General features: G+C 43.9%; 1 protein-coding gene across 7 annotated transcripts in view; it reads right to left on the bottom strand.

Annotated features, from left to right (window-relative positions):
• golga2 (golgin A2) overlaps positions 1-23,093 on the bottom strand; it is an 80,982-nt gene that overhangs the window by 10,883 nt on the left and 47,006 nt on the right. For all 7 annotated transcript variants that reach the window (XM_067969864.1, XM_067969866.1, XM_067969865.1 and 4 more), the window contains 7 exons: positions 20,468-20,686; positions 10,645-10,758; positions 9,372-9,596; positions 8,671-8,773; positions 6,750-6,841; positions 3,973-4,099; positions 1,085-1,167 (listed from right to left, as the gene is read on the bottom strand). In XM_067969864.1, the coding sequence (XP_067825965.1) occupies positions 1,085-1,167; positions 3,973-4,099; positions 6,750-6,841; positions 8,671-8,773; positions 9,372-9,596; positions 10,645-10,758; positions 20,468-20,686 (963 nt within the window). The remainder of the gene's footprint in view (positions 1-1,084; positions 1,168-3,972; positions 4,100-6,749; positions 6,842-8,670; positions 8,774-9,371; positions 9,597-10,644; positions 10,759-20,467; positions 20,687-23,093) is intronic.

Here is a 23,093-nt window from a genome sequence, read left to right as displayed (position 1 = left end):
TTGACAGGAAGCATAAGACAAAACATTGACTACTCAGAATTCAGGAACCATCTGAAATTCAATCTGGAATCTTTGTCTCTCTAACAAATAGTAAGCCCAGAGGCAACAAGACCCCATTTCCAAATGTTACCTAGTTCACCGTTAAGTGCATCTCGGCACCAGTGTCTCAGCCAAGCTGCTGTATTTAGCTGCGGCTGACCAGCTCCCATTGGTGAGGCCAAGTGCTTGCCAGTTTTCCAATGACAAGCATTTGTTAACCTCGACAATGAACTGTGTGTGTGTGGGAGCAAAGCAGTGGGTCATGGGTCATACCATCAACAGGGAAGAGGGCCAATTGTCCAACTTGGGGGATACAGCACAGGAGTGGAGAGTCAGATCAGCATCACTCTGCTCTTAAGGGTCTATTTCACATCAGCTTTCCTCACTGACAGCATGAAAAGAAAGAACTTGCACTTATACAGCGCCTTTCACGACCTCAGGACATCCCAATGTGCTTTACAGCCAATGAAATACTTCGGAAGTGTAGTCACTGTTGTAATGTAGGAAACGCGGTAGCTAATTTGCATACAAACAGCAATGTGATAATGACCATACAATTTGTGATGTTGGTTGAGGGATAAATATTGGCCAGGACCGGGCAGAACTCCCCTGCTCTTCTTTGAATATGCTACAACTTTAGGGTAAATTCATTAAACCTGTACTCCCAGCGGAGAGCCACACTCAAAGGGAGCACTTGTGAGAGATGGTGTTACAACACTGTAGCGCTGATTCTCCACCTTGCACTTCTTTCAAGCACCAGCGAATTCAATCCTTATGTTATCACTCTAATAGGATCATAGAAGATATGTTTTAGACAATTTCCAAACCAAAACATGAAGCAAGCAAGCAAAGGTGACTGTTTTATGCAGGAGAAATGTGCTTACATGTGCAGGTGCCATCGGTATGTATCTACATCCATTACAAAGAGACCCTTAAAGGTGCACAAGTATATACCAGTACATGCTTGAAAGCAAAACACTTTCTGTTGTAAAGTAGGCCCGTAAAGGTTTGGGCCAAAAGGGAAATAAAATCTGTATTCACTAACCTGCAGCTTGTCCATAGCAGCTTTCAAGGCTTCGTGCACCTCTGTTGGCACTGTGTCTGCACTACTCACTGTTTCGGTAGCTCCTGAGAGGACAAAAAAATAAACAGTTAAGAAAAATCTTACATGAAGAGAGATGTTACTCACATGCTGGCTCCAAAAGGTAACACAAGAACAGCCAAGTTAAATGAAAATAAATCTTAGTTACGGCAAAAGCTTTTATTTACAGCTTCTGGAGTCTTGCTGCTCAAATCTTTTCTCACAGACGAGGGTCCCAATGGTAGACCACAGAAAACCACAATCGATGTGTTCGAGAGAAGCAAGGATGCAGAGTAGCACAGTCAGGTATTTTAAGTGTTGATGGCAAGATTTTGAAGCACAATAAGGGATTGAGTGGGAAGGGGGGAGTTAGTGTGTCATAGAATCATACAGCACTGAAGGCGGCCATTCGGCCCATCGTGCCTGTGCCAGCTCTTTGAAAGAGCTATCCGACTGGTCCCGCTCCCCTGCTCTTTCCCCATCACCCTGCAAATTTCTCCTTTTCAAGTATATTTCCAATTCTCTTTTAAAAGTTACTACTGAATTTGCTTCCACCACCCTTTAAGGCAGTGCATTCCAAAATGTAACATCGCGCTGCGTAAAAAAATCCACCCACCGGATTTTACATTTCTGTCATATAGATTTGCCATATATCTGCTGGTTATTGTGGGATGATGCAATTTGTGGTATACATTTCTTTACACCATCATCCCTTGGGTTTGCAGCAAAGGCTATCATGCCTTCATTCAATTTGTTATGAGTCATTAGTGTGAATTTTCTTTAAATGTTGTTACTTTGTGAAGGTTAGCAATGGTTCAAGTGTTGTACACAACTCCTCTTTTACAGTCAGGCCTGAGATAGACTGACATGATCCCAGATGTTTGTGTGGCAGGGAGTGGGGGGGGGGGGGGGGGGAATGTGTTGGGTGAATAAAATAAGTCACATTCAATGCAAAATGTCTACACTATGAAATTTCATTATATATGGTAGGGTTTTATACTCGTTTCTGAAATCTATACCATGCCTTCTCAAGTCTATCACAGTCAGGTCATGCAGCAGATAATCCCAACACGAAAACAGGTCACAATAAGTATTTCATGTACATAAAATCTATTCCAAAAAGTTGAGTGTTAATCATTTGATTGGATAGTGCCATATTACTGTTTTCTTCTGGGACATCAGAAATATAATCTTCCAGCTACATTCATAAAGATAAGATCTGCCATTTTTTGGAACTGAAATGTATACATGGGGAGGAGAGAGACACTACATTTTTATACAATACTCTCGAGCTCAAACCTGATCACCCCAAGGGGCCTAATTCTGAATTTCTACTGCTGCAGTTCCTTAAAATTGCATCATCCCACAATGGCCAGCAGCACTGCAGATATAGAGTGTGCTCAGTTCTCCTTTAATCACTTGTCAAAATATGGCTGATGAAGGTCACATGCTCTGCTCAGACTGCATGGTGGTTATGCTGCCTCTATTGTTGATGGAAAGGTTTAAAATGTAAACTACAAACCTTTCACTGCCATTTCTGAGGAATTACGTAGAAGTCACTGTATTCAAGTCACTAGTAAGTAAATCACCATTTACAAGAAAGATTTGGGATCAATTGCATTGTCAGCAGGGCCCCGGAAAAAAAATCACTGCATTTGTATTGGGGAATCTATGAACATTGTCCCTAGTCCACAGCTTCCAGCTCTTACTTAATGCTGCTGCTTCTCCGGGTCACTGAACTCTGCAACATATTGCAGACAGCAATTTCTAATCTCTCTATAGTTTTGAGAGAACAGGAATTTCTTCCCAGAGCAGTTTGATGCCCAGAGCAACAGCAGTATCAGGAGCAATGAACTAGGCAAGACTGGCTCTGCAAATTTGGGTGAGGAGAAAGACCAGGACCCGTCTGAACAAGGTAGGGGGAGGGAAAGAAAGAGTGCTTGTGTGAAAGGGGGTAGAGGGGGAAGGGGCACAGGGAAGAGAAGATTGCCAGTATGAACTGTAGAGTCTGTGAAGTCTGGGGGGGGGAAAGAGGAGAGAAGGGTGGCATTGTGAAATGGAAAGGGAGGTGGCGTTAATAAACAATTTAATATTCATGATCAGTTTAACAAGCAGATTTAGCAATAGAAAGTACTAATGCATGTGCGCAATTTCTCTGCAAGAAATCAGGGGAAATCTAACACAATTTTTGCAGCGATCACATGGGCGATGGAGGCTGCAAGCTCTTTTGAGACCGTTGTGGGCAGACTGTTGCACCTGGTGCAAAATATAAACTACAAAACTTTCACAGCCATACCTCAGTAATTCATTATGTTCAAGTGAGGGGTAAGTAAACCAGCATTCAAAAAGTTGTGGGATTGTGCGGTTTTAAATTGGATTATAAGCAGGGCCATTGGAAAATCTTGGCTGTATTTTTAAGCACAGAATCTGCAAAAGGCTCAGCTCCCCCCCCACCCCACCACCCACCCCCATCTCTACCTGATGCTGCTGCTGCTCTGGGTGAGGGTGGCCCTGATTATAAGCCCAATATATTACATTATACAGTGTTGCCACCATCTGAGCTTATCTTTTATACTACTCAAATTTCACTTATTTGAAACCCTTTGCCATCTGAAACATTCTGGAGAGATGATCATCTCAGTGCGATTCTTTTCCATTTTGTACCCCACTTTCTCCTCTGCATATCTTTCAGGTCATCCCCTTTGTTGGAATTTGCTGTATAAAGGTAACGGCACTTCATAATTCTAGAATTTTCACATCTTCAAAGTATCAGTCCAGTGGGGTTTCAGATAAATGAGGATCGATTGTACATTAAACTAAAACAGTTTAGGTAAAAATACTCAAGTGGCTACCTCTGGACTGTTCGTGCTTGTGTGTTAGAACTGACATTTGGTGCTGCTGTTTGTGTTCCAAGAATTGCAGGGTCAGTTGATCCCGTTCCTGCTCCAGTTGGCTTAGTGCTGATTTCAGAAAATCAACCTGAACAATGGAGGGAGGGAAGAGACTTTCAGACAAAGAACATACAAGACGCCACGTCACTGGTGATAACCACCTGATCTCTCAGCAACAGACAGTTCTGCCGCAGTTATATACAAAACCAAAAGGACGTAGAATTCATCCAGTGAAGAGAGTCATTACATGACTCAAAATAATAAAGGGGTTCAGATTGTGTTTTACCATCACCGTTTAACGATCACCTTAATTTGTGCGCTTACTGTCAGTCAGTGCTCCATGATTACTTGGGATTAACAAATATTTAATGATCAGGTGAGTGTTTAATTCCATTTTCCTGTGTACACAGACTGGGATGCTACCACAAGTCCACGACTGATTTCTGCTGCTCCCCAATCTCAAGTTAACCATCCCCCCTACTCCCCCCCCCACAGCCCTTCGAGTGCTGGAATGCTTCCGGTTGTGGATATCTTCACAAGATTCCATTCGCATTGACCCATCATCATCCTACAAGGATTCCCTCTTCAGCAGTGCAAAGTGAGTTTCCTATCCTCTTAGAGCCATAGATTTACAAGAGCTGCAGATAATGTGTATAGAGGCCCGAGAAATATTAACAGGAGAGGGCTATTGGGTGCAACAAGCCTGTCCCCTTTTTGATAGATTAACCTCACCTACACACCTCACTATTTCTTGACATATTTTAATGACTTGGACTTGGGTGTACAGGGCACAATTTCAAAATCTGCAGATGACACAAAACTTGGAAGGGTGGTGAACAGTGAGGAGGATAGTGATAGATTTCAAGAGGACATAGACAGGTTGATGGAATGGGCGGACATGTGGCAGATGAAATTTAACACTGGATGGTGTGAAGTGATGCATTTTGGTAGGAAGAATGAGGAGGGGCAATATAAACTAAAGGGTACAGTTCTAAAAGGGGTGCAAGGACAGAGAGATCTGGGGGTGTATTTGCACAAATCGTTGAAGGTGGCAGGGCAAGTTGAGAAAGCGGTTAAGAAAGCATACAGGATCCTGGGCGTTATAAATAGAGGCAGAGTACAAAAGCAAGGAAGTTATGATGAACCTTATAAACACTGGTGCGGCCACAACTGGAGTATTTGTCCAGTTTGAGACACCAGACTTTAGGAAGGATGTGAAGGCCTTAGAGAGGGTGCAGAAGAGATTTACTAGATTGATTCCAGGGATGAGGAACTTCAGTTACGTGGATAGATTGGAGAAGCAGGGGTGTTCTCCTTAGAGCAGAGAAGGTTGAGAGGAGATTTGATAGAGGTATTCCAAATCATGAAAGGTCTAGACAGAGTAGATAGAGAGAAACTGTTCCCATTGGAGGAAGGATCTTGCAGAGAGCCGGCACAGACTCAATGGGCTGAATGGCCTCCTTCCATGCTGTAACCTTTCTACGATTCTATATCCCTCAATCTCGACTTTTACTAGAAATGCATTGAATCTTAAATCTATTTATAACTGTAGTCATCTTCCCTGGTATTTTGGGTGAAAAATGAAACAATAATCATCTAGACTGATATATGTTCATCAGATAAACTAGTTTAAAGGCAGGTTGCAAGTTTTCCTGACGTAATTTAGTGAGGCACTAACCCTCACATCTCAGTGTTTAAGAACACAAGGTACAAAATATAATCTTTGAAAATATTTTATCCCATTCCTCCAGATCTACCAATGAAGAACTGTACCCCAAACCATTTCCTTTCTTTTTCAGATGCTGATCCACCTGTTGTGCTCTTCCATCTATTCTGTTTGTTCGGTAAAGTCCTGTCTGTAAAAGTACAAGGACTGGGGGTTGGGTTGGGCTGCTCCTCAGACAATTTACTTGGTGAAACCTTTTGTACCTTTGTGAAAATATTAAGCCCTCTAATCTCTTCTCGTCTGGTCTCCCAAAGCTCCACAGCCTGTGCTTTGAGCTGGACGCCAGGAAACACAAACAACGCAGCCCAGCTCATCTCCCTCCCCGGTAGTGAAGTCCTTGTCCTTGTCCCCTGTTCAATGCTTTTCCCAAGCAGTGTGGCTGATCTAATGACTCAACAGCATGGGCGAGATTGAACCTGCATCCTCTGCTTCCAAGATACCTCCTGCTGATGCTCTAATTCAGCATCTTTAGGATGTGCTTAAATTGCACCCTCTGTAAATTTAAGCTCATCCAAAACTCTGCTACCTGTGTCCTAACTCGCACCAAGTCCCATTCACCCATCACCCCTGTGCATTGGCTCCTGGTCCGGCAATGGTTTTATTTTAAAATTCCCATCCTTGTTTTCAAATCACTCTATGGCCTCGCCCCTCCTTATCTCTGTAACCTCCTCCAGCCCTACAACCTTCAGAGATCTCTGCGCTCCTCCAGTTTTGGCCTCTTGCACATCTCCAATTTTCACTGTTCCACTATTGGCGGCCATACCTTCAGCTGTCTAGGTCTAAGCTCTGGAATTCCCTCCCTAAACCTCTTCGCGCCTCTGCCTCGCTCTCCTCCTTTTAAGACGCTCCTTAAAACCTACATCTTTGACAAAGCTTTTGGTCACCTGTCCTAATATTTCATGTGGCTCGGTGTCAAATTTTGTTTGATAACGCGCCTGTAAAACGCCTTGGGACGTTTTACTACTTTAAAGGCGCTATATAAATGCAAGTTGTTGTTGTAAGACAATCTTACCATTTCTTCTTTACTCTCAAGTTCCTCAGGTATTGTAATATGGGTCCTCTGAATTCTATCTGGGAGAATGCCATCACTTTCCACCCCATCACCTGGTGGCACAAAGCTAAATATTAATCAACCTCAACAGGTACCTATGGAAGTCGTGCAATAAAATTGCATTGGAATAAAATTATCCTTGTTTAGTTGCTCAACGTGGTAGGAGAAGCTGCATAACAAACTGACGCAAGAGTTTTTTGCTCAAACCTGCCATCCACAGTTCTTAGGGAGTTTTTGATGATTCTCTGCAGCATAATTCTTGGGAATGCTGCCATTTCACTCCCAGAAATTGGCATTTTTTCTGGGATTGGGAGGAATACAGACTAGACTGCCCAACTTCCCTAGCGGAAGAGACTCAAATGGAGGAAAATGACATGGGAGTGCAAGACACCGCATCCCAGTGCCATCAACTTCAGCACTAAACTGGGTGCTGAATTTCATTTAAAAAAAAACTTATTTCAACACGTCGTCTTCCCAAGGTACAGCACAGTTGCACGTTTCATGAGGCATTCAATATTCCCGGTATACAATTAACAGGGCAGTAGTTGGAAAATACTATTTTGAAAAGATTTTCCATGTCCAGTATTAGCTTGTAACCATCTTCACCTTCCTGCACAGCACTGCATTGTAGCAGTAATCAATATTTTTCTGGTAGGTTAAATTTTACCATATTACAAGCTCTGCTGCCAGCTACATGTAGTTGGAGAGTTTATAGAGTTCATTTTGCAGGGTTAAAAGATAAATAGTGCTAAAATTGCTTTCACTGGTTAGTGAGAATGGTAACATCAGTGTAGAAATTTAAGGTAATCATAAATTGAATTAAAAGCCGGGGGGGGGGGGGGGGGGGGGGGTTAGAAAAAATGTCTTTATACAGAAGATGGTTAGAATGTGGAATTCCTTGCCACAAACCATTGTTGAAGCAGCATCATAAATTACTTGAAAAGGGAATTCGATAGTTGCTTGTTTAAAAAAAAACACTATTAAAAAGGTATGGGGAGCGAGCAGCAAAATGGGTTTAACTTAAGTGGTTTATGTGGAGAAAAGTAGCAGCACAGACTTGCCTTTCTATGCTGTAACATTCAATGTATAGGGATGCACGCTTACACTTGGAAACATTTTCTTAATGCTGCTTTCCCCACAATGTTAGCCCATGTTAAAATTTGGAATAACGTATTCGTGAAGGAATTCAGATTCGTCGGTGAGATGTGCCACCAAGAGGTAGAAAGAACACAAGTTCCCATTTCAGTCACGTCATCAGAGAAGGATCCGCTCACCAAAGGGAGTGGGGGGGGGGGGGGGGGGCGTGGAGGGAAAGGAGCTAGTGTGTCCATCCTAGGTAGCCCTTGCTCATCTTAGTTGGGGAGCATGAAAACTGGCATTGGCACAGGTCAACATGCCAACCATCTTGGTTACAGAAAGGTGCCTGGGAGCCTCAGAGTGGGATGTGATGAAATAACAAAACAGGTTGAATAACAAACTCAAGCACGGCACCCACCACCCCCTTTAATTAAAGTTCTTTTTTTAAGCCCGAGAGTGATAATTCACACATACCTTGTTCAAAATAATTTAAATAAAGTCATGGAATTTTTTTTACTTCTTGTCTGGAAATGTGTTATCTGGAACACTTGCTCATTAGCAATCCTAAGAGTGTTAGAGGTTTCAAATGACAATACAAGTTCATGCACCAATTACACACTAGAAGCCCCACTACTCAGTGGAATCAAACTGAGGGGGTTTGGGGTGCGACAGGACTTGATGTCGGTTGGAGTCCCTGAGCCTTGGAGAATATGCAATTTAGATTTTCAAAAGAATCTGCAAACAAAGCTTACGTGGAAAAGCAGCTTTTAAACGAGGCTAAAAATGAAAGCTAAGCTTCCCACACCTTCTACTCTAAACTGTGGACTGATCTCATTCAGTTCTGTTGTTAGTGTGTTGATCTGTGCCTTCAGTTCTTCATTTTCCTTGTTCAGCTGTTCCAGTTGCTCCTGTGGATGGACACATTTTATTATTAAAAGTAACCGTGGATACACACTCCAAGACATGACCTTTGGCCCCCTTCCTCTCTACCACCATTTTAGAAGTCTGTACTGGCAGAAATGTGCACTGTCCACTCCATTCTTCAAACATCTCGGCTTTAGATCTCATTCATCAAATTTGACATTGTTTAGCTTAAATTGGTTGCATCAAATCCTGAAACGGAACCTGGAAGGCAGGAGTGGCTGCTTGGCCTGTTCTCATTGCTGCATTGGCATATTCTTAATTCTCGCTTCATTTTCTTGCTCTTAAACTTGCTATCGTGAATCGCCACCCATTTAAATTGCCACTATTCAACCTTGTTCAGTATTGTGATAAAATGTTGTTAAGTGTTGAATATAGTAGAACTGGCATTACAGGGCCGATACTCCCAAATTAATGGATGGAAAATCATGGAGATCGTGCCCAGGGCATCCCAATATGCACTCCCAGAGGGTGAGGCTCCCAGCTGGCAGCACACATTCAGAAAATTACGTGTCTACATTAAGATTCACTTAAAGCCACAAGATAAGCTGCTCTCTCTCTCCACCATTGAACCTGAAATCTCACCTTTGTCACCAGAAGGTCCTTCTGGTGCAACTCGATGTGGACTTTCCCTTGTACCTCCTCGTGCTGGAGCCTGTCCATGAGATGTGTCTGCAACAGGTTCTGTTTTTGCAGCTCCTCTCGTTCAGCCACCAGCTGCTGGTAGGCTGCCGTGTACTGTTGTAGGTGTGTATAGAACTGATCTCTCTGGCCCAACAAGGCCTGAGCTTCCTGCGACTTCAGGTCAAGCTGAGGAAACACAAGTGACATCGGAGCGTCAGCTGCATAAATTAAAACAGCAATGCTCACACAAGCAGGGAACAAGGTTTATTTTAACAATGTGCTGTTCATCGTCCTCGTGATGGTCATGGGGACAAGCAATGCATGGACTTCAAACTCTGTTGGGTGACCGCAGTCAGTTTTTAGATGAGGCCGCTAGGCTAAGCACGATGGGATGGGGGCAGAGGCAGATGGAGATTTTCCCTGTGCGCCATGGATGACAAAATCATATGCTTGTTTATAAAGAACGGGTTAACAATTCTGTTACACACAGCACACAAAAATAAATCTCCTCCCACTCCACGTTGGATGAGACAGTGGGAAACGAGAATTAGTGACTTGCCCCGTTAAGATTGTGAATCTTGCTAACTAATCATTCACTGATGACAGATGGCAATATAGAAGTCAGCAGCTCGCATCATCCTAGTTGCAGAAACAAAAAGGGAAGTGGGGGGGAGAAGCTCCACTTTTTAATACTTTTTCCCTTTTTTACATCACAAAAAACAATAAGACATCTTTTATATTAATTTGCTTTTACAGTTCAAGGTAGACATGATCATCCTGATTTGATGTCCTACACGGCATGCCTATAATAGACAATTTCCTTTTAATCTTTAACTTCATTTCTCAAACATCTTTCAAGCTGTCTGAATTGAGAACTCTGTGCCTCTCCTACAGAGAATTCACTTGCTCTGCTGCGCAGTGCACATTAGCCAGCGTGTCCTACTTTTGTAGGAATTGTTCAGCTTACCACAAAGACCATGCACCAGTTCCATGTAATCAAAGGCAAACTATGCACTCCAGTGTACAATGCTGAGTACATATGAAAAGACGTAGAAGACTCATGAATAAAACTTGTATAGGAGCAGAATGTAACACTAATGCAAGCTTCCTGCTTATAGCAGGCACTTTTGATATGAACGATCCCTTAAATGAAATTGCAACTACATTAAGAAGTGCACAAAATAACACAAGAGCAAATCACTTGACATCCTTGCACTTTGGGAGGAATCAATACCTTTTCTTTCAAATCCACCATGTCCTCCTGCAACTGTCCTATCCTCCGAGCCACCTCCTTCTTTATGTGCTGTTCAGACTGCAACGCGCTGGTGAGCTCCATGTTCTCGTTGGTCTGTGGACAGAGTTAGTGGAGATCATACATAAATTAAACACAGCAAGACCCTGCAGCCCCTCAAAATAATTCTTCACAGTCCCCATGTAATATGGCATAAAAATAGTACGACCCTCATTTGCATAATCCACTAATGCAGTCAAATAGTTGCTGCCAAAGGTATGCAAAAAATTAGCATTTTGATTTAGATATGGAGTGGAGCTCAGAGAGGGTGAGGGTGATGGAAATGGAAATGTAGGACTTGGTGCAGGTGGGGACTGAGACTGCAACGTTTTGAATGAACTGAAGCTTGTGGTGGTTGAGGTCGGAAGACCAGTTTGAAGAGTGTTAGAGAAATCCAGCCTCGAGGTGAAGGAGGAGTGGCGCAGGGTATGCAGTAAAGACATTGATTATAGTTTTGGCAGTGGGAGGACAGTAATATTGTAGAAGTGGAAGAACGTGGTCTTGGTAACCAGAGTAAATGTGGAACAGGAAACAGAGATCAGGTTTAAGTAGTTCCACACTTCCAGTCAGAGAGGCTGATGAGTCAATGGCAGAAGCATACGAGTGCCAGCAGGAGCCAAAAAGGCTGCCGTTGATTTTGCCTTAAATGGTTTGGGCAAAGTTTTGACTCATCCAAGTTCTGACGTCAGACAGGCAATTGGAGAGTGCAGCAATAACCTTTGGATCGATGGAGGAGTCCTAAAAAGATACCATTCTGTGGCGTCAGCATGTATATGGAATCCAACCCCACATTTTAAGTCGGTGCCAAGGGATTGCATGTAGATGGTAAAGAGGAGGGGGCCAAGGATGGATTCCTGAGGTACACCAGAGGTGACCATGCAGTCAGAGGAGGACAAGCTATTGAAGGTAATGTGGTGCCCATGATGCACCAGGAATGAGAACCAGTGAAGTGGAGTGGACTGCAGGGGAAAGATTACAGGAGGATGGAATAGTTAATAGTAAGAAAGCAATAGAGAGAAACAGCAATGGTTGCTTTCACACTAGATGTTGTTTGTGACTTTGATCAACGGGGTTCTGGTGCTGTGAGGGGCAGGGTCGAACACAGATTGGAGGGTTTCAAATAAGGAACAGTGGGAGAGGTGATAGCAGAGTTCAGAGGCAACAACGTATTCCAAGACTTGAGAAAAATCTGGAGATTGGGCACTAGTTGGAGAGTGGAACGGTGAAGACTGCATTTCTTAATAAGTGAGTGACAATGGCAGTCTTGACAATGGTCAATGGGCAATTCTAGGCAAGTCAATGAATGGCTTATTTTCAAGGTTTCTGTGAATGCTGCTCTGAAACTAACATCCAGTGGAAGAGTTCACGTGCAAACTTTGAGGAAAAAAAGGGTGCATTTACAATGTAAAGTCTAAATAAAGCGTGGGAAAAAAACGGGGGAAATTAGGAACAATTCTGTCACAGGAAGATTTAGATTTAATAGCAATGCCAGAATCTTGGCTACAAACTGGGCAAGAGTGTAAACTAAACATATTAGGATACAATATTTTTAGGAGGGACGGAATAGGCAAGGAAGGAGTGTTGTCATATTGGTGAAGAAATTACTACAGAAACAGGACAGTGGTGTTTATCTTCCGCATGAGCAGTATCTAATCCCATATGTCTGTCGTGTCCCCATATCGCTTTATTCCCATTTCTCTCAACCCATCTATCTAACCTATTCTTAAATTTTTAAAAATTCATTCTTGGGATGTGGGCGTCGCTGGCAAGGCCAGCATTTATTGGCCATCCCTAATTGCCCTCGAGAAGGTGGTGGTGAGCCGCCTTCTTGAACCGCTGCAGTCCGTGCGTGAAGGTTCTCCCATAGTACTGTTAGGTAGGAAGTTCCAGGATTTTGACCCAGCAACAATGAAGGAACGGCGATATATTTCCAAGTCAGGATGGTGTGTGACTTGGAGGGGAATGTACAGGTGGTGGTGTTCCCATGCGCCTGCTGCCCGTGTCCTTCTAAGTGGTAGAGATTGTGGGTTTGGGAGGTGCTGTTGAAGAAACCTTGGCGAGTTATTGCAGTGCATCTTGTAGATGATACACATTGCAGCCACAGTGCGCCGGTGGTGGAGGGAGTGAATGCTTAAGGTGGTGGATGGGGTGCCAATCAAGCGGGATGCTTTGTCCTGGATGGTGTCAAGCTTCTTGAGTGTTGTTGGAGCTGCACTCATTCAGGCAAGTGGAGAGTATTCCTTCACACTCCTGACTTGTGCCTTATAGATGGTGGAAAGGCTTTGAGGAGTCAGGAGGTGAGTCACTCACCGCAGAATACCCAGCCTCTGAACCACTCTTGTAGCCACAGTATTTATGTGGCTGGTCCAGTTAAGTTTCTGGTCAATGGTGACCCCCAGGATGTTGATGGTGGGGCAATTCGGCGATGGTAATGCCGTTGAATGTCAACTCTTGTTGGAGATGGTCATTACCTGGTACTTGTCTGGCGCGAATGTTACTTGCCACTTATCAGCCCAAGCCTGGATGTTGTCCAGGTCTTGCTGCATGCAGGCACAGAATGCTTCATTATCTGAGGGGTGCGAATGGAACTGAATACTGCAGTCATCAGCAAACATCCCCACTTCTGACCTTATGATGGAGGGAAGGTCATTGATGAAGCAGCTGAAGATGGTTGGGCCTAGGACACTGTCCTGAGAAACTCCTGCAGCTATGTCCTAGGGCTGAGATGATTGGCCCCCAACAACCACTACTATGTTCCTTTATGCTAGGTATGACTCCAACCAATGGAGAGTTTTCCCCCGAATCCCATTGACTTCAATTTTACTAGGCCACAATCAGTCAAATGCTGCCTTGATGTCAAGGGCAGTCACTCTCACCTCACCTCTGGAATTCAGCTCTTTTGTCCATGCTTGGACCAAGGCTGTAATGAGGTCTGGAGCCTGGCAGAAGCCAAACTGAGCATCGGTGAGCAGGTTGTTGGTGAGTAAGTGCCGTTTGATAGCACTGTCTACAACACCTTCCATCACTTTGCTGATGACTGAGAGTAGAATGATGGGGTGGTAATTGGCCGGATTGAAATTGTCCTACTTTTTGTGGACAGGACATACCTGGGCAATTTTCCACTTTGTCGGGTAAATGCCAGTGTTGTAGCTGCACTGAAACAGCTTAGCTAGAGGTGTGGCTAGTTCTGGAGCACGTCTTCAGCACCACAGCTGGGATGTTGTCGGGGCCCATAGCCTTTGCTGTATCCAGTGCACTCAGCCGTTTCTTGATATCACGTGGAGTTAATCGAATTGGCTGAAAATTGACTTCTGTGATGGTGGGGATCTTGGGAGGAGGCAGAGATGGATCATCCACTCGGCACTTCTGAAGATGGTTGTAAATGCTTCAGCCGTATCTTTTGCACTCACATGCTGGGCTCTGCCATCATTGAGGATGGGGATGTTTACGGAGCCTTCTCCTCCCGTTAGTTGCTTAATTGTCCACTATCATTCATGACTGGATGTGGCAGGACTGCAGAGCTTTGATCTGATCTGTTGATTGTGGGATCGCTTAGCTCTGTCTATAGCATGCTGCTTAAACTGTTTAGCATGTATGTAGTCCTGTGTTGTAGCTTCACCAAGTTGGCACCTCATTTTTAGGTACACCTGGTGCTGCTCCTGGCATGCTCTTCTACACTCCTCATTGTACCAGGGTTGATCCCCTGGCTTGTTGGTAATAATGATGTGGAGATGCCGGTGATGGACTGGGGTTGACAATTGTAAACAATTTTACAAACACCAAGTTATAGTCCAACAAATTTATTTTAAATTCCACAAGCTTTCGGAGGCTTCCTCCTTCCTCAGGTGACTGGTGTGGAAAACCAGACACCAGAGGAAGGAGGAAGCCTCCGAAAGCTTGTGGAATTTAAAATAAATTTGTTGGACTATAACTTGGTGTTTGTAAAATTGTTTACAATTGTTGGTAATAGTGAGGGAAATGCAGGGCCATGAGGTTACAGGTTGTTGTGAAATACAATTCTGATGCTGCTGATGGCCCACAGCGCCTCATGGATGCCCAGTTTTGAGCTGCCATATCTGTTCTGAATCTATCACATTTAGTACAGTGGTAGTACCACACAAGACGATGGACGGTGTCCTCCGTGTGAAGACGGGACTTCATCTCCACAAGGACTGTGCGTGGTCACTCCTACCAATACTGTCCTGGACGGATGCATCTGCGACAGGTAGATTGGTGAGGACGAGGTCAAGTGGGTTTCTCCCTTGTGTTGATTCTCTCACCACCTGTCACAGGCCCAGTCTGGCAGCGATGTCCTCAGGAGTGACTAGCTCGGTCGGTAGTGGTGCTACCGAACCACTGTGCCGCCACCTCTGGTGTCCTGTGCCGCCGGTAGGACAGACCCAGGGATGGTGATGGAGCAGTCTGGGACATTGGCGGAAAGGTATGATTCTGTGAGTGTGGCTATGTCAAGCTCTTGCTTGACTAGTCTGTGGGACAGCTCTCCCAACTTTGGCACAAGTCCCCAGATGCTAGTGAGAAGGACTTTACAGGGTCGACTGGGCTTGGTTTGCCTTTGTCATGTCCGGTGCCTAGTGGTCCATCCGATTTTATTCTTATTCTGAGTTTTTGTAGTGGGATTGTACAACTGAGTGGCTTTCAGAGAGCAGTACATTGCTGTGGGCCTGGAGTCACATATGTGCCAGAATGGGTAAGGACAGCAGGTTTCCATAATTGGAATTTAATTAACGGAATTTTTTTTGCCGTGGTGGGATTTGAACTCACCTCTTCGGATTATTAGTCCAGGCCCCTGGATTGCTAGTCCAGTAACGTGACTACTATGCTACCATACCCACATAGTTAACATAGTCTCTGCTGAAATCTCTAACGCTGGCAGTGCATTTCACAATCCTCTGTGTAAAAAGAAGTCTTTCCTGCTCTCTGTCCTAAATCTTATTTCTATGTCCCCCTTATTTACTGGAAAGAGTCAGTTTCTATTTACTCTGCCCCATCCCTTCATAATTTTAAACACCTTTATTAAATCACCCCGTAATCTCCTCTGTTCTATGAAAACAGCCCCAATTTTTCAATCTTTCTTCACAGATGTTCTGTGGACTACACCTGGAGAAGAGATATGTGGCCAGGCCACCACTGACTGTGCTACACCCTCTCTATTGTCTCAATGTCTTTCCTATAGTATGGAGCCCAAAATTGTATAGTGTACTCCAACAGAGGTAATTTACCATTACATCTTGACTTTTATATTCTATATCTCTTGCCATAAAGCACAGTTTCACTAGCTTTTTAAAAAAAAAATAGCCTTATCCACTGGGTGCTATTAATGTCTTGTGAATCTAAACCCCCAAATTCCTCTGCTCTTCCACATCACCCAACCTCCCCCTATTCAGGCGTTTCTGCGGCCGCAGACCTGATTCCAGGATGGTATGTTGCCTCCCTGGTGCCAGGGTCAAGGACGTCACTGAGCGGCTGCAAAACATTCTTGGGGGGAGGGTGAACAGCCAGAGGTCGTGGTCCATAGCAGTACCAACGACACAGGTAGAAAGAGGGATGAGGTCCTACAGGCAGATTTTAAGGCGTTAGGAAAGAGATTAAGAAGCACTCCTGCTGCCATGCGCTAGTGAGTATAGAAATAGAAGGATAGAGCAGATGAATGCGTGGCTGGAGAGATGGTGCAGGAGGGAGGGCTTTAGAATCCTGGGGCATTGGGACCAGTTCTGGGGAAGGTGGGACCTGTACAGGCCAGATGGGTTGCACCTCAACGGAGCTGGGACCAATGTCCTCACAGGGAGGTTCGCTAGTGCTGTGGGTGGGGGGGGGGGGGGGGGGGGGGTTTAAAACTAATTCGGCAGAGGAATGGGCACCAGGATGTAGCATTGGAAAGCAGAAACAAGGGTTACAAAGGATCGGGAGAGAAAGATAGCAGTAGAGCAAGTAATAGTGCAGTATTAGGTGGGATCAGACTAAGAGAGAGTACAAGAAAATCTAAGACTGGTATGCAGTGTATGTGCGTAAACGCACGAAGCACAGTAAACAAGGTTGGTGAGCTGCAGGCGCAAATAGCCACATGGGAATACGATGTTGTGGCGATAACGGAGACCTGGCTCAAAAAAAGGCAGGATTGGATACTAAATATTCCTGGATGCAAGGTGTTCAGGAAAGATAGGGAAGGAAAGAAAGGAAAGGGGGTGGCAGTATTGATTAAGGAGAATATTGCAGAGCTGGAGAGGGGGGATGTCCTGGAAGGGTCAAGGACAGAATCTATTGGTTAGAGTTAAGAAATAAAAGAGGTGCCATTACACTACTGGGTGTATTCTATATGCCACCAACTAGTGGGAAGGATACAGAGGAGCAAATTTGCAGGGAAATTACGGAGAGGTGCAAAAGCTATAGAATAGTGATAACTGGGGACTTCAACTATCCTAATATAGACTGGAATAACAATAATAAGGGGCAAAGGGGAGGAATTTTTGAAATGTGTTCAGGATAACTTTCTTAACCAGTATGTTTCCGGCCCAACGAGGAAGGCGGCATTGCTGGACTTGGTTCTGGGGAATGAGGCGGGCCAGGTGGAGCAAGTGTCAGTAGGGGAGCATTTAGGGAGCAGCGATCATAGCATCATAAGGTTTAGAATAGCTATGGAAAAGGACACGGACCACTCTAAAGTAAAACTATTCAATTGGAGGGCCAATTTCAATGGGATCAGAACAGATCTGGCCTGGGTAAACTGGAATCAAAGACTGGCAGGCAAATCTGTAATTGAACAGTGGGCAGCCTTTAAAGTGGAGATGGTTCGGGTACAGTCCAAATACACTCTCAGGAGGTAGAAAGGTAGGGCAACTAAAGCCAGAGCTCCCTGAATGAGAAAAGAGATAGTAAGATGAAACGTAAAAAAGGTGTGTATGACAGATGTCAAGTTGATAACACAAGTGAGAACCAGGCAGAATATAGAAAGTTCAGAGGGGAAGTGAAAAAGGAAATAAGAGGGGCAAAGAGAAAGTATGAGAATAGACTGGCGGCCAACATAAAAGGGAATCCAAAAATCTTCTACAGGCACATAAACAGTAAACAGGTAGTAAGAGGAGGGACCATAAAGGAGACCTACTCATGGAGGCAGAGGGGATGGCCGAGGTACTAAATGAGTACTTTGCATGGAAGAAAATACTGCCAGAGTCTCAGTAAAGGAAGATATAGTTGAGATACTGGATGGGCTAAAAATTGATATAGAAGAGGTACTTGAAAGGCTAGCTGTACTTAAAGTAGATAAGTCACCCGGTCCAGATGGGATGCATCCTAGTTGCTGAGGGAAGTAAGGGTGGAAATTGCGGAGGTACTGGCCATAATCTTCCAAACATCCGTAGATATGGGGGTGGTGCCAGAGGACTGGAGAATTGCAAATCTTACACCCTTGTCCAAAAAAGGGTGCAAGGATAAACCCAGCAACTATAGGCCAGTCAGTTTCACCTCAGTGGTGGGAAAACTTTTAGAAACGATAATCCGGGACAGAATTAACAGTCACTTGGATGAGTTTGGATGATTAGGGAAAGCCAGCACAGATTTGTTAAAGGCAAATCATGTTTAACTAATCTGATAGAGTTTTTTGATGAGGTAACAGAGAGGGTAGATGAGGGCAGTTGATGTGGTGTATATGGACTTTTAAAAGGCGTTTGATAAAGTGCCGCATGGTCAGCTTATCATCAAGATGCGGCCCACGGGATAAAGGGGGCAGTAGCAACATGGATTGGAACAATGGCTAAGTGACAGGAAAAAGTGTAGTGGTGAACGGCTGTTTTTCGGATTGGAGGGAGGTGTACAGTGGTGTTCCCCAGCGGGCGGTGCTGGGACCAATGCTTTTCTTTGATATATATTAAAGACTTGGACTTGGGTGTACGAGGCTCAATTTCAAAATTTGCAGATGACAAAACTTGGAAGGGTAATAAACAGTGAGGAGGATAGTAATAGACTTCAAGAGGATATAGACAGGCTGGTGGCATGGGCAGACATGTGGCAGATGAAATTTAACGCAGAAAAATGCCAAGTGATACATTTCAGTAGGAAGAACGAGGAGAAGCAATATAAACTAGAGGGCACAACTCTAAAATGGGTACAGGAATAGAGAGATCTGGGGGTATAGGTGCACAAATCGTTGAAGGTGGCAGGGCAGGTTGAGAAAGAGGTTAAAAAAAGCAGGATCCTGGGTTTTATAAATAGAGGCATTGAATACAATAGTATGGAAGTCATGATGAACCTTTATAAAACACTGGTTCGGCCAAAACTGGAGTATTGTGTCCAGTTCTGGGCACCGCACTTTAGGAAAGATGTGAAGGCTTTAGAGAGGGTGCAGAGAGATTTACTCGAATGATTCCAGGGATATGGGGCTTTAGTTACGTGGATAGACTGGAGAAGCTGGGGTTGTTCTCCTTGGAACAGAGAAAGTTGCGAGGAGATTTGATAGAGGTATACAAAATCAAAAAGGGTCTAGACAGAGTAGATAGAAACTGTTCCCATTGGCGGAAGGGTCAAAAACCAAAGGACGTAGATTTAAGGTGATTGGCAAAAGAACCAAAGGTGACATGAGGAAAAACTTTCTTTTTTAACGCAGCGAGTGGTTGGGATCTGGTATGCTCTGACCGAGGGGGTAGTGGAGGCAGATTCAATCATGGCCTTCAAAAGGGAACTGGATAAGTACTTGAAAGGAAAAAATTTGCAGGGTTACAGGGATAGGGTGGGGGGGGGGGGGGGGGGGGTGGGGTGGGACTGGCTGGATTGCTCTTGCATAGAGCCAGCACGGAATCAATGGGCCGAATGGCCTCCTTCCATGCTGTAACCATTCTATGATTCTATTCAAAGAACAATTATTACTTTTGCTTTCAAACCAAAATGTACCACCTCACATTTACTGACATTGAATTCAATCTGCCACATTTTTGCCCATTTCCTTATATTAATACTTCTTTGTAGCTTCCTATGATCCTCAGAATTATTTACTATTCCTCCTATTTTAGGATCACCTGCAAATTTGAACACCACTCCCTCTAGCCCAATATCCAAATCACTGACGTACATAGTGAACCAAAATAACCCCAGAATAGAACCTTGAGACCCTGCTACCCACTTCCATCTCCTCTGAGAAACTGTCCTGAACTCCTACTCTCTATTTCCTCCCTTCTAACCAGTTTTTAATCCCATTTGACACCCTTCCCCTGATTCCATACTCTTTAATCTTCTCCAATAGTCTTCTTTCTAGTAGCTTGTCAAAGGCTTTCTGAAAGTCCCTGTACACTACATCCTCCGCATTTCCCCCCATTCACCATATCTGTCACCCCCTGGAAGAACTCAATCAGGTTTTTTCGAGCATAATCTTCCTTTCTGAAGCCAGTGTTGGCTGCTTCTAATTATTTTCTCACTTATATTTAGTAATTTCATCTTTAAAGATTCTAAAAGTTGACCTAGCACAGATGTTAAATCGACTGGCCTGTAATTATTCGGATTAGCTGTCACCCTTTTTGAAAGTGGGTATTATGTTAGCACTGGATTTACACAACAACTTTAGTGTAGGTGCAAAATTGAAACCGCTTCACAATGATCAAAAGTGTAGTCTAAACACACCCAAAATGTAAGGTGAATCTTCAGGACTTTGAGCACAAGGGCTTAATAATGGATCCATTAGGTGTCAGGATTACAGAGTGTAGATTCACGACACGTTTGTAAGGACATCGGATTTTACAAAAGGTGACGGTATAATACGTACAAGTTTGACAAATCCGTTTTGAAGTTCTGCCAGCTGTTCCTTGAGCTCGCGGTTCTGTGTCAGTGCCCTGCTTATTGTAACCTTGTCGCTCTGCATGTTTTCCAGCAGTTGTTTCCGGTCTACAGAGTCGTCATTGTAGCGCTGCACTGTCCGTTCCAGTTCCTGCAGCCTCTCTTCCTGCTCCTGGTTCAAACGACTCAGCTGCTCATTATCACGAACCTAAAGAGGACAGCGATTGTAAATTTAAAAACAAGTGTGTAAACTCTTTTAAAAAAAAAAATTCTTATATTGCTACATGAATGTCATTGCTCTGTGTACAGTTTCAGAGACAAGTGTGTCAAATATAAGGTCACACCATTCAGTCAGCTTTGTGGACTATATCTGGAGAACAGGGGGGGAAAAAAACATTGCTATAGAAGAGATATGGCCATACCAACACTGACTGGTCACGATTAGACTTGGACTTATTTCAAGCCCCACTTCAGGAGCTGAGTACATAATCTAAGCTGGCATTTCACTGAGAAAGAAGGTACTGGACATTGCTTCAGTGCAGTGCAAGAGAGTGCTGCACTGTTGGAGGTGCCGTCTTTCGGATGGGATGGTAAACTGAGGCCCTGTCCATGTGCACAGGTGCATGTAAAAGATCCATTGCACTATTTAATGTGTGATTTTGAATCACACATTGAATTAAAAAAAAAATTTTCAAAGAAGAGCAGGGAGCTTTCCTAGTGTGCTGGCCAACATCTATCCCTCAAACAATCACCAAAGCAAAGTAACTAGACGTGCGTCTCATTTATTGTTTGTGGGACCTTGCTGGGTTCAAATTGGCCGTCGCATCTGCCTATAAAACAAGAGTGACTACACTCTAAAAGTAATTAATTGGCTGTGAAGCACTTTGAGATGTCCTGGAGACATGCAAGGCACTAGATAAATGCCGCTCTTTCTTTCTTTGCATCTAAGTGGATTTGCCTATTACACTATGGTAATCACGCAGGCTGCAGAGAATGACTTTTATCTTAGTTGTCAAACTTAAATCCAATGTATAGTTAACAATGACAGTGCTGCACAAAGCCATCCTGCATATTACCCCACTTCCCCCAGAAAGGTGGTACTGGGTATCACTCTGAAAAAAAGTAATTAGTCAATTTAGCAAAGTAATGCAATTTTAAAAAGTAGGGCTGGCCAAATATGGATAAATACTTGACCATTTTACAGGAGCAACTCACCAAAATTAGACTGAACTCATTAACTGCAGCACACTTGGTCATCCTTTGAGAATTGCAGCCAACGTTGCTGTATTAAAATGAGATCCAACTGGACCCTCAGCGTTAGCTGGGTGAATGAAGGAGTCTTCGACTCAGAATCTATAAACTTCCCCAAGTACACAGAGCATATTACTAAATTAAGGCAAGAGGGAGTCGCATGCAGACGAGTTATCTCTTTTCCTTTGGTTGTTTTGCCCATACAAGGCATTACGCCCAGACTACAAAGCAAGCAGATAACTATCCCCAGACTTGTAGCAATTCAGCTATACAGGTCATAAGATAGGTAATTCTGAGGAATGGCACCTGGCCTACTCTAGCTCATTGATATACAAAGAACCGCATTCTTCGCTCCTACTGTCTCTTAAATGATGCCATGGTTTTTTTGCCCTCACTCCCCTTCTGGAAGTCTATTCCACATGATGATCACTATTTCTGTAAGGAACTTCCTGACATCAGCGCTAATTTTGCTTTCTACCAGTTTGAACCAGTGTCCCTTGGTCTGCTAAAATAACTGGCACTAGCCTTCATGACCTGAGGTGACACTTCAATGTTCCTGTCTCTCTGAGGAGGCAACTCGTCTCCTGGCACAGACTGTTATAACGGCACAGCTGAGATGGAGAATATCACTGCCTGGACACTAGTGGGTTCAAACCCACATCTGGTCATTTTGTAGCACCATGCGCTGTCACATTATATATATTACAAATAGCATTTCAATTATTTTATCCTATCAATGCTTTTTGGGTACCTCATCCAACTTTTTCTCCTCCTGTGGTTGTTGACTCCTCAATGGGATATAGTTCCATGGGTTCTGGCAACCCTCCATAACATTCCTCATGTGCGAGCCTAGATAGTCAGTGTCAACAGGCTACTTGACAGTGGAGCACATCACAAGCTAAGCTTAATCTCGCCCTTGCCTAAAGTCCATATGTGAACACTTTACAGCGAGTCACTAGATCACTATTAGGAGTGGGGATCCTGGCTAAATATTCCCCTTCTTAAACTTAGGGACACTGAGGCTAACTGAAGTACCTCAGCTCAGCACAAAGCTGGGGAAAACTTAACTTGGGCCTTCCAGGTTTCAATGGCTCTGTGCTACACCAGGCAGTGTATCTACCCATTAACAACAAAAGGCAGCAGCAAAGAGTTGTGATCCAGCTTCTTGAGTTGTTTTTTGTCCATTGCTATTCCCTTTTTTAAAAAAACATTTTTTGCTTCAAGCCCCCAGGGGGTAGGGAATGAAGGAACTAATTATTCTTACACAACATTCTGTGCGGTTCAGCTCAGTCAAAACTCCTAATGAATGTGTTCTTTAAGATTTCTGCTGAGAAGGCCATTCCCCACCCTCCCACAAATGAAGA

Source organism: Heptranchias perlo, chromosome 31 (assembly GCF_035084215.1).
Source record: "Heptranchias perlo isolate sHepPer1 chromosome 31, sHepPer1.hap1, whole genome shotgun sequence".
Classification (NCBI taxonomy): domain Eukaryota; kingdom Metazoa; phylum Chordata; class Chondrichthyes; order Hexanchiformes; family Hexanchidae; genus Heptranchias; species Heptranchias perlo.
The sequence above is the reverse complement of the archived record's forward strand: the minus strand, read 5'-3'. Positions and strand labels throughout refer to the sequence as shown.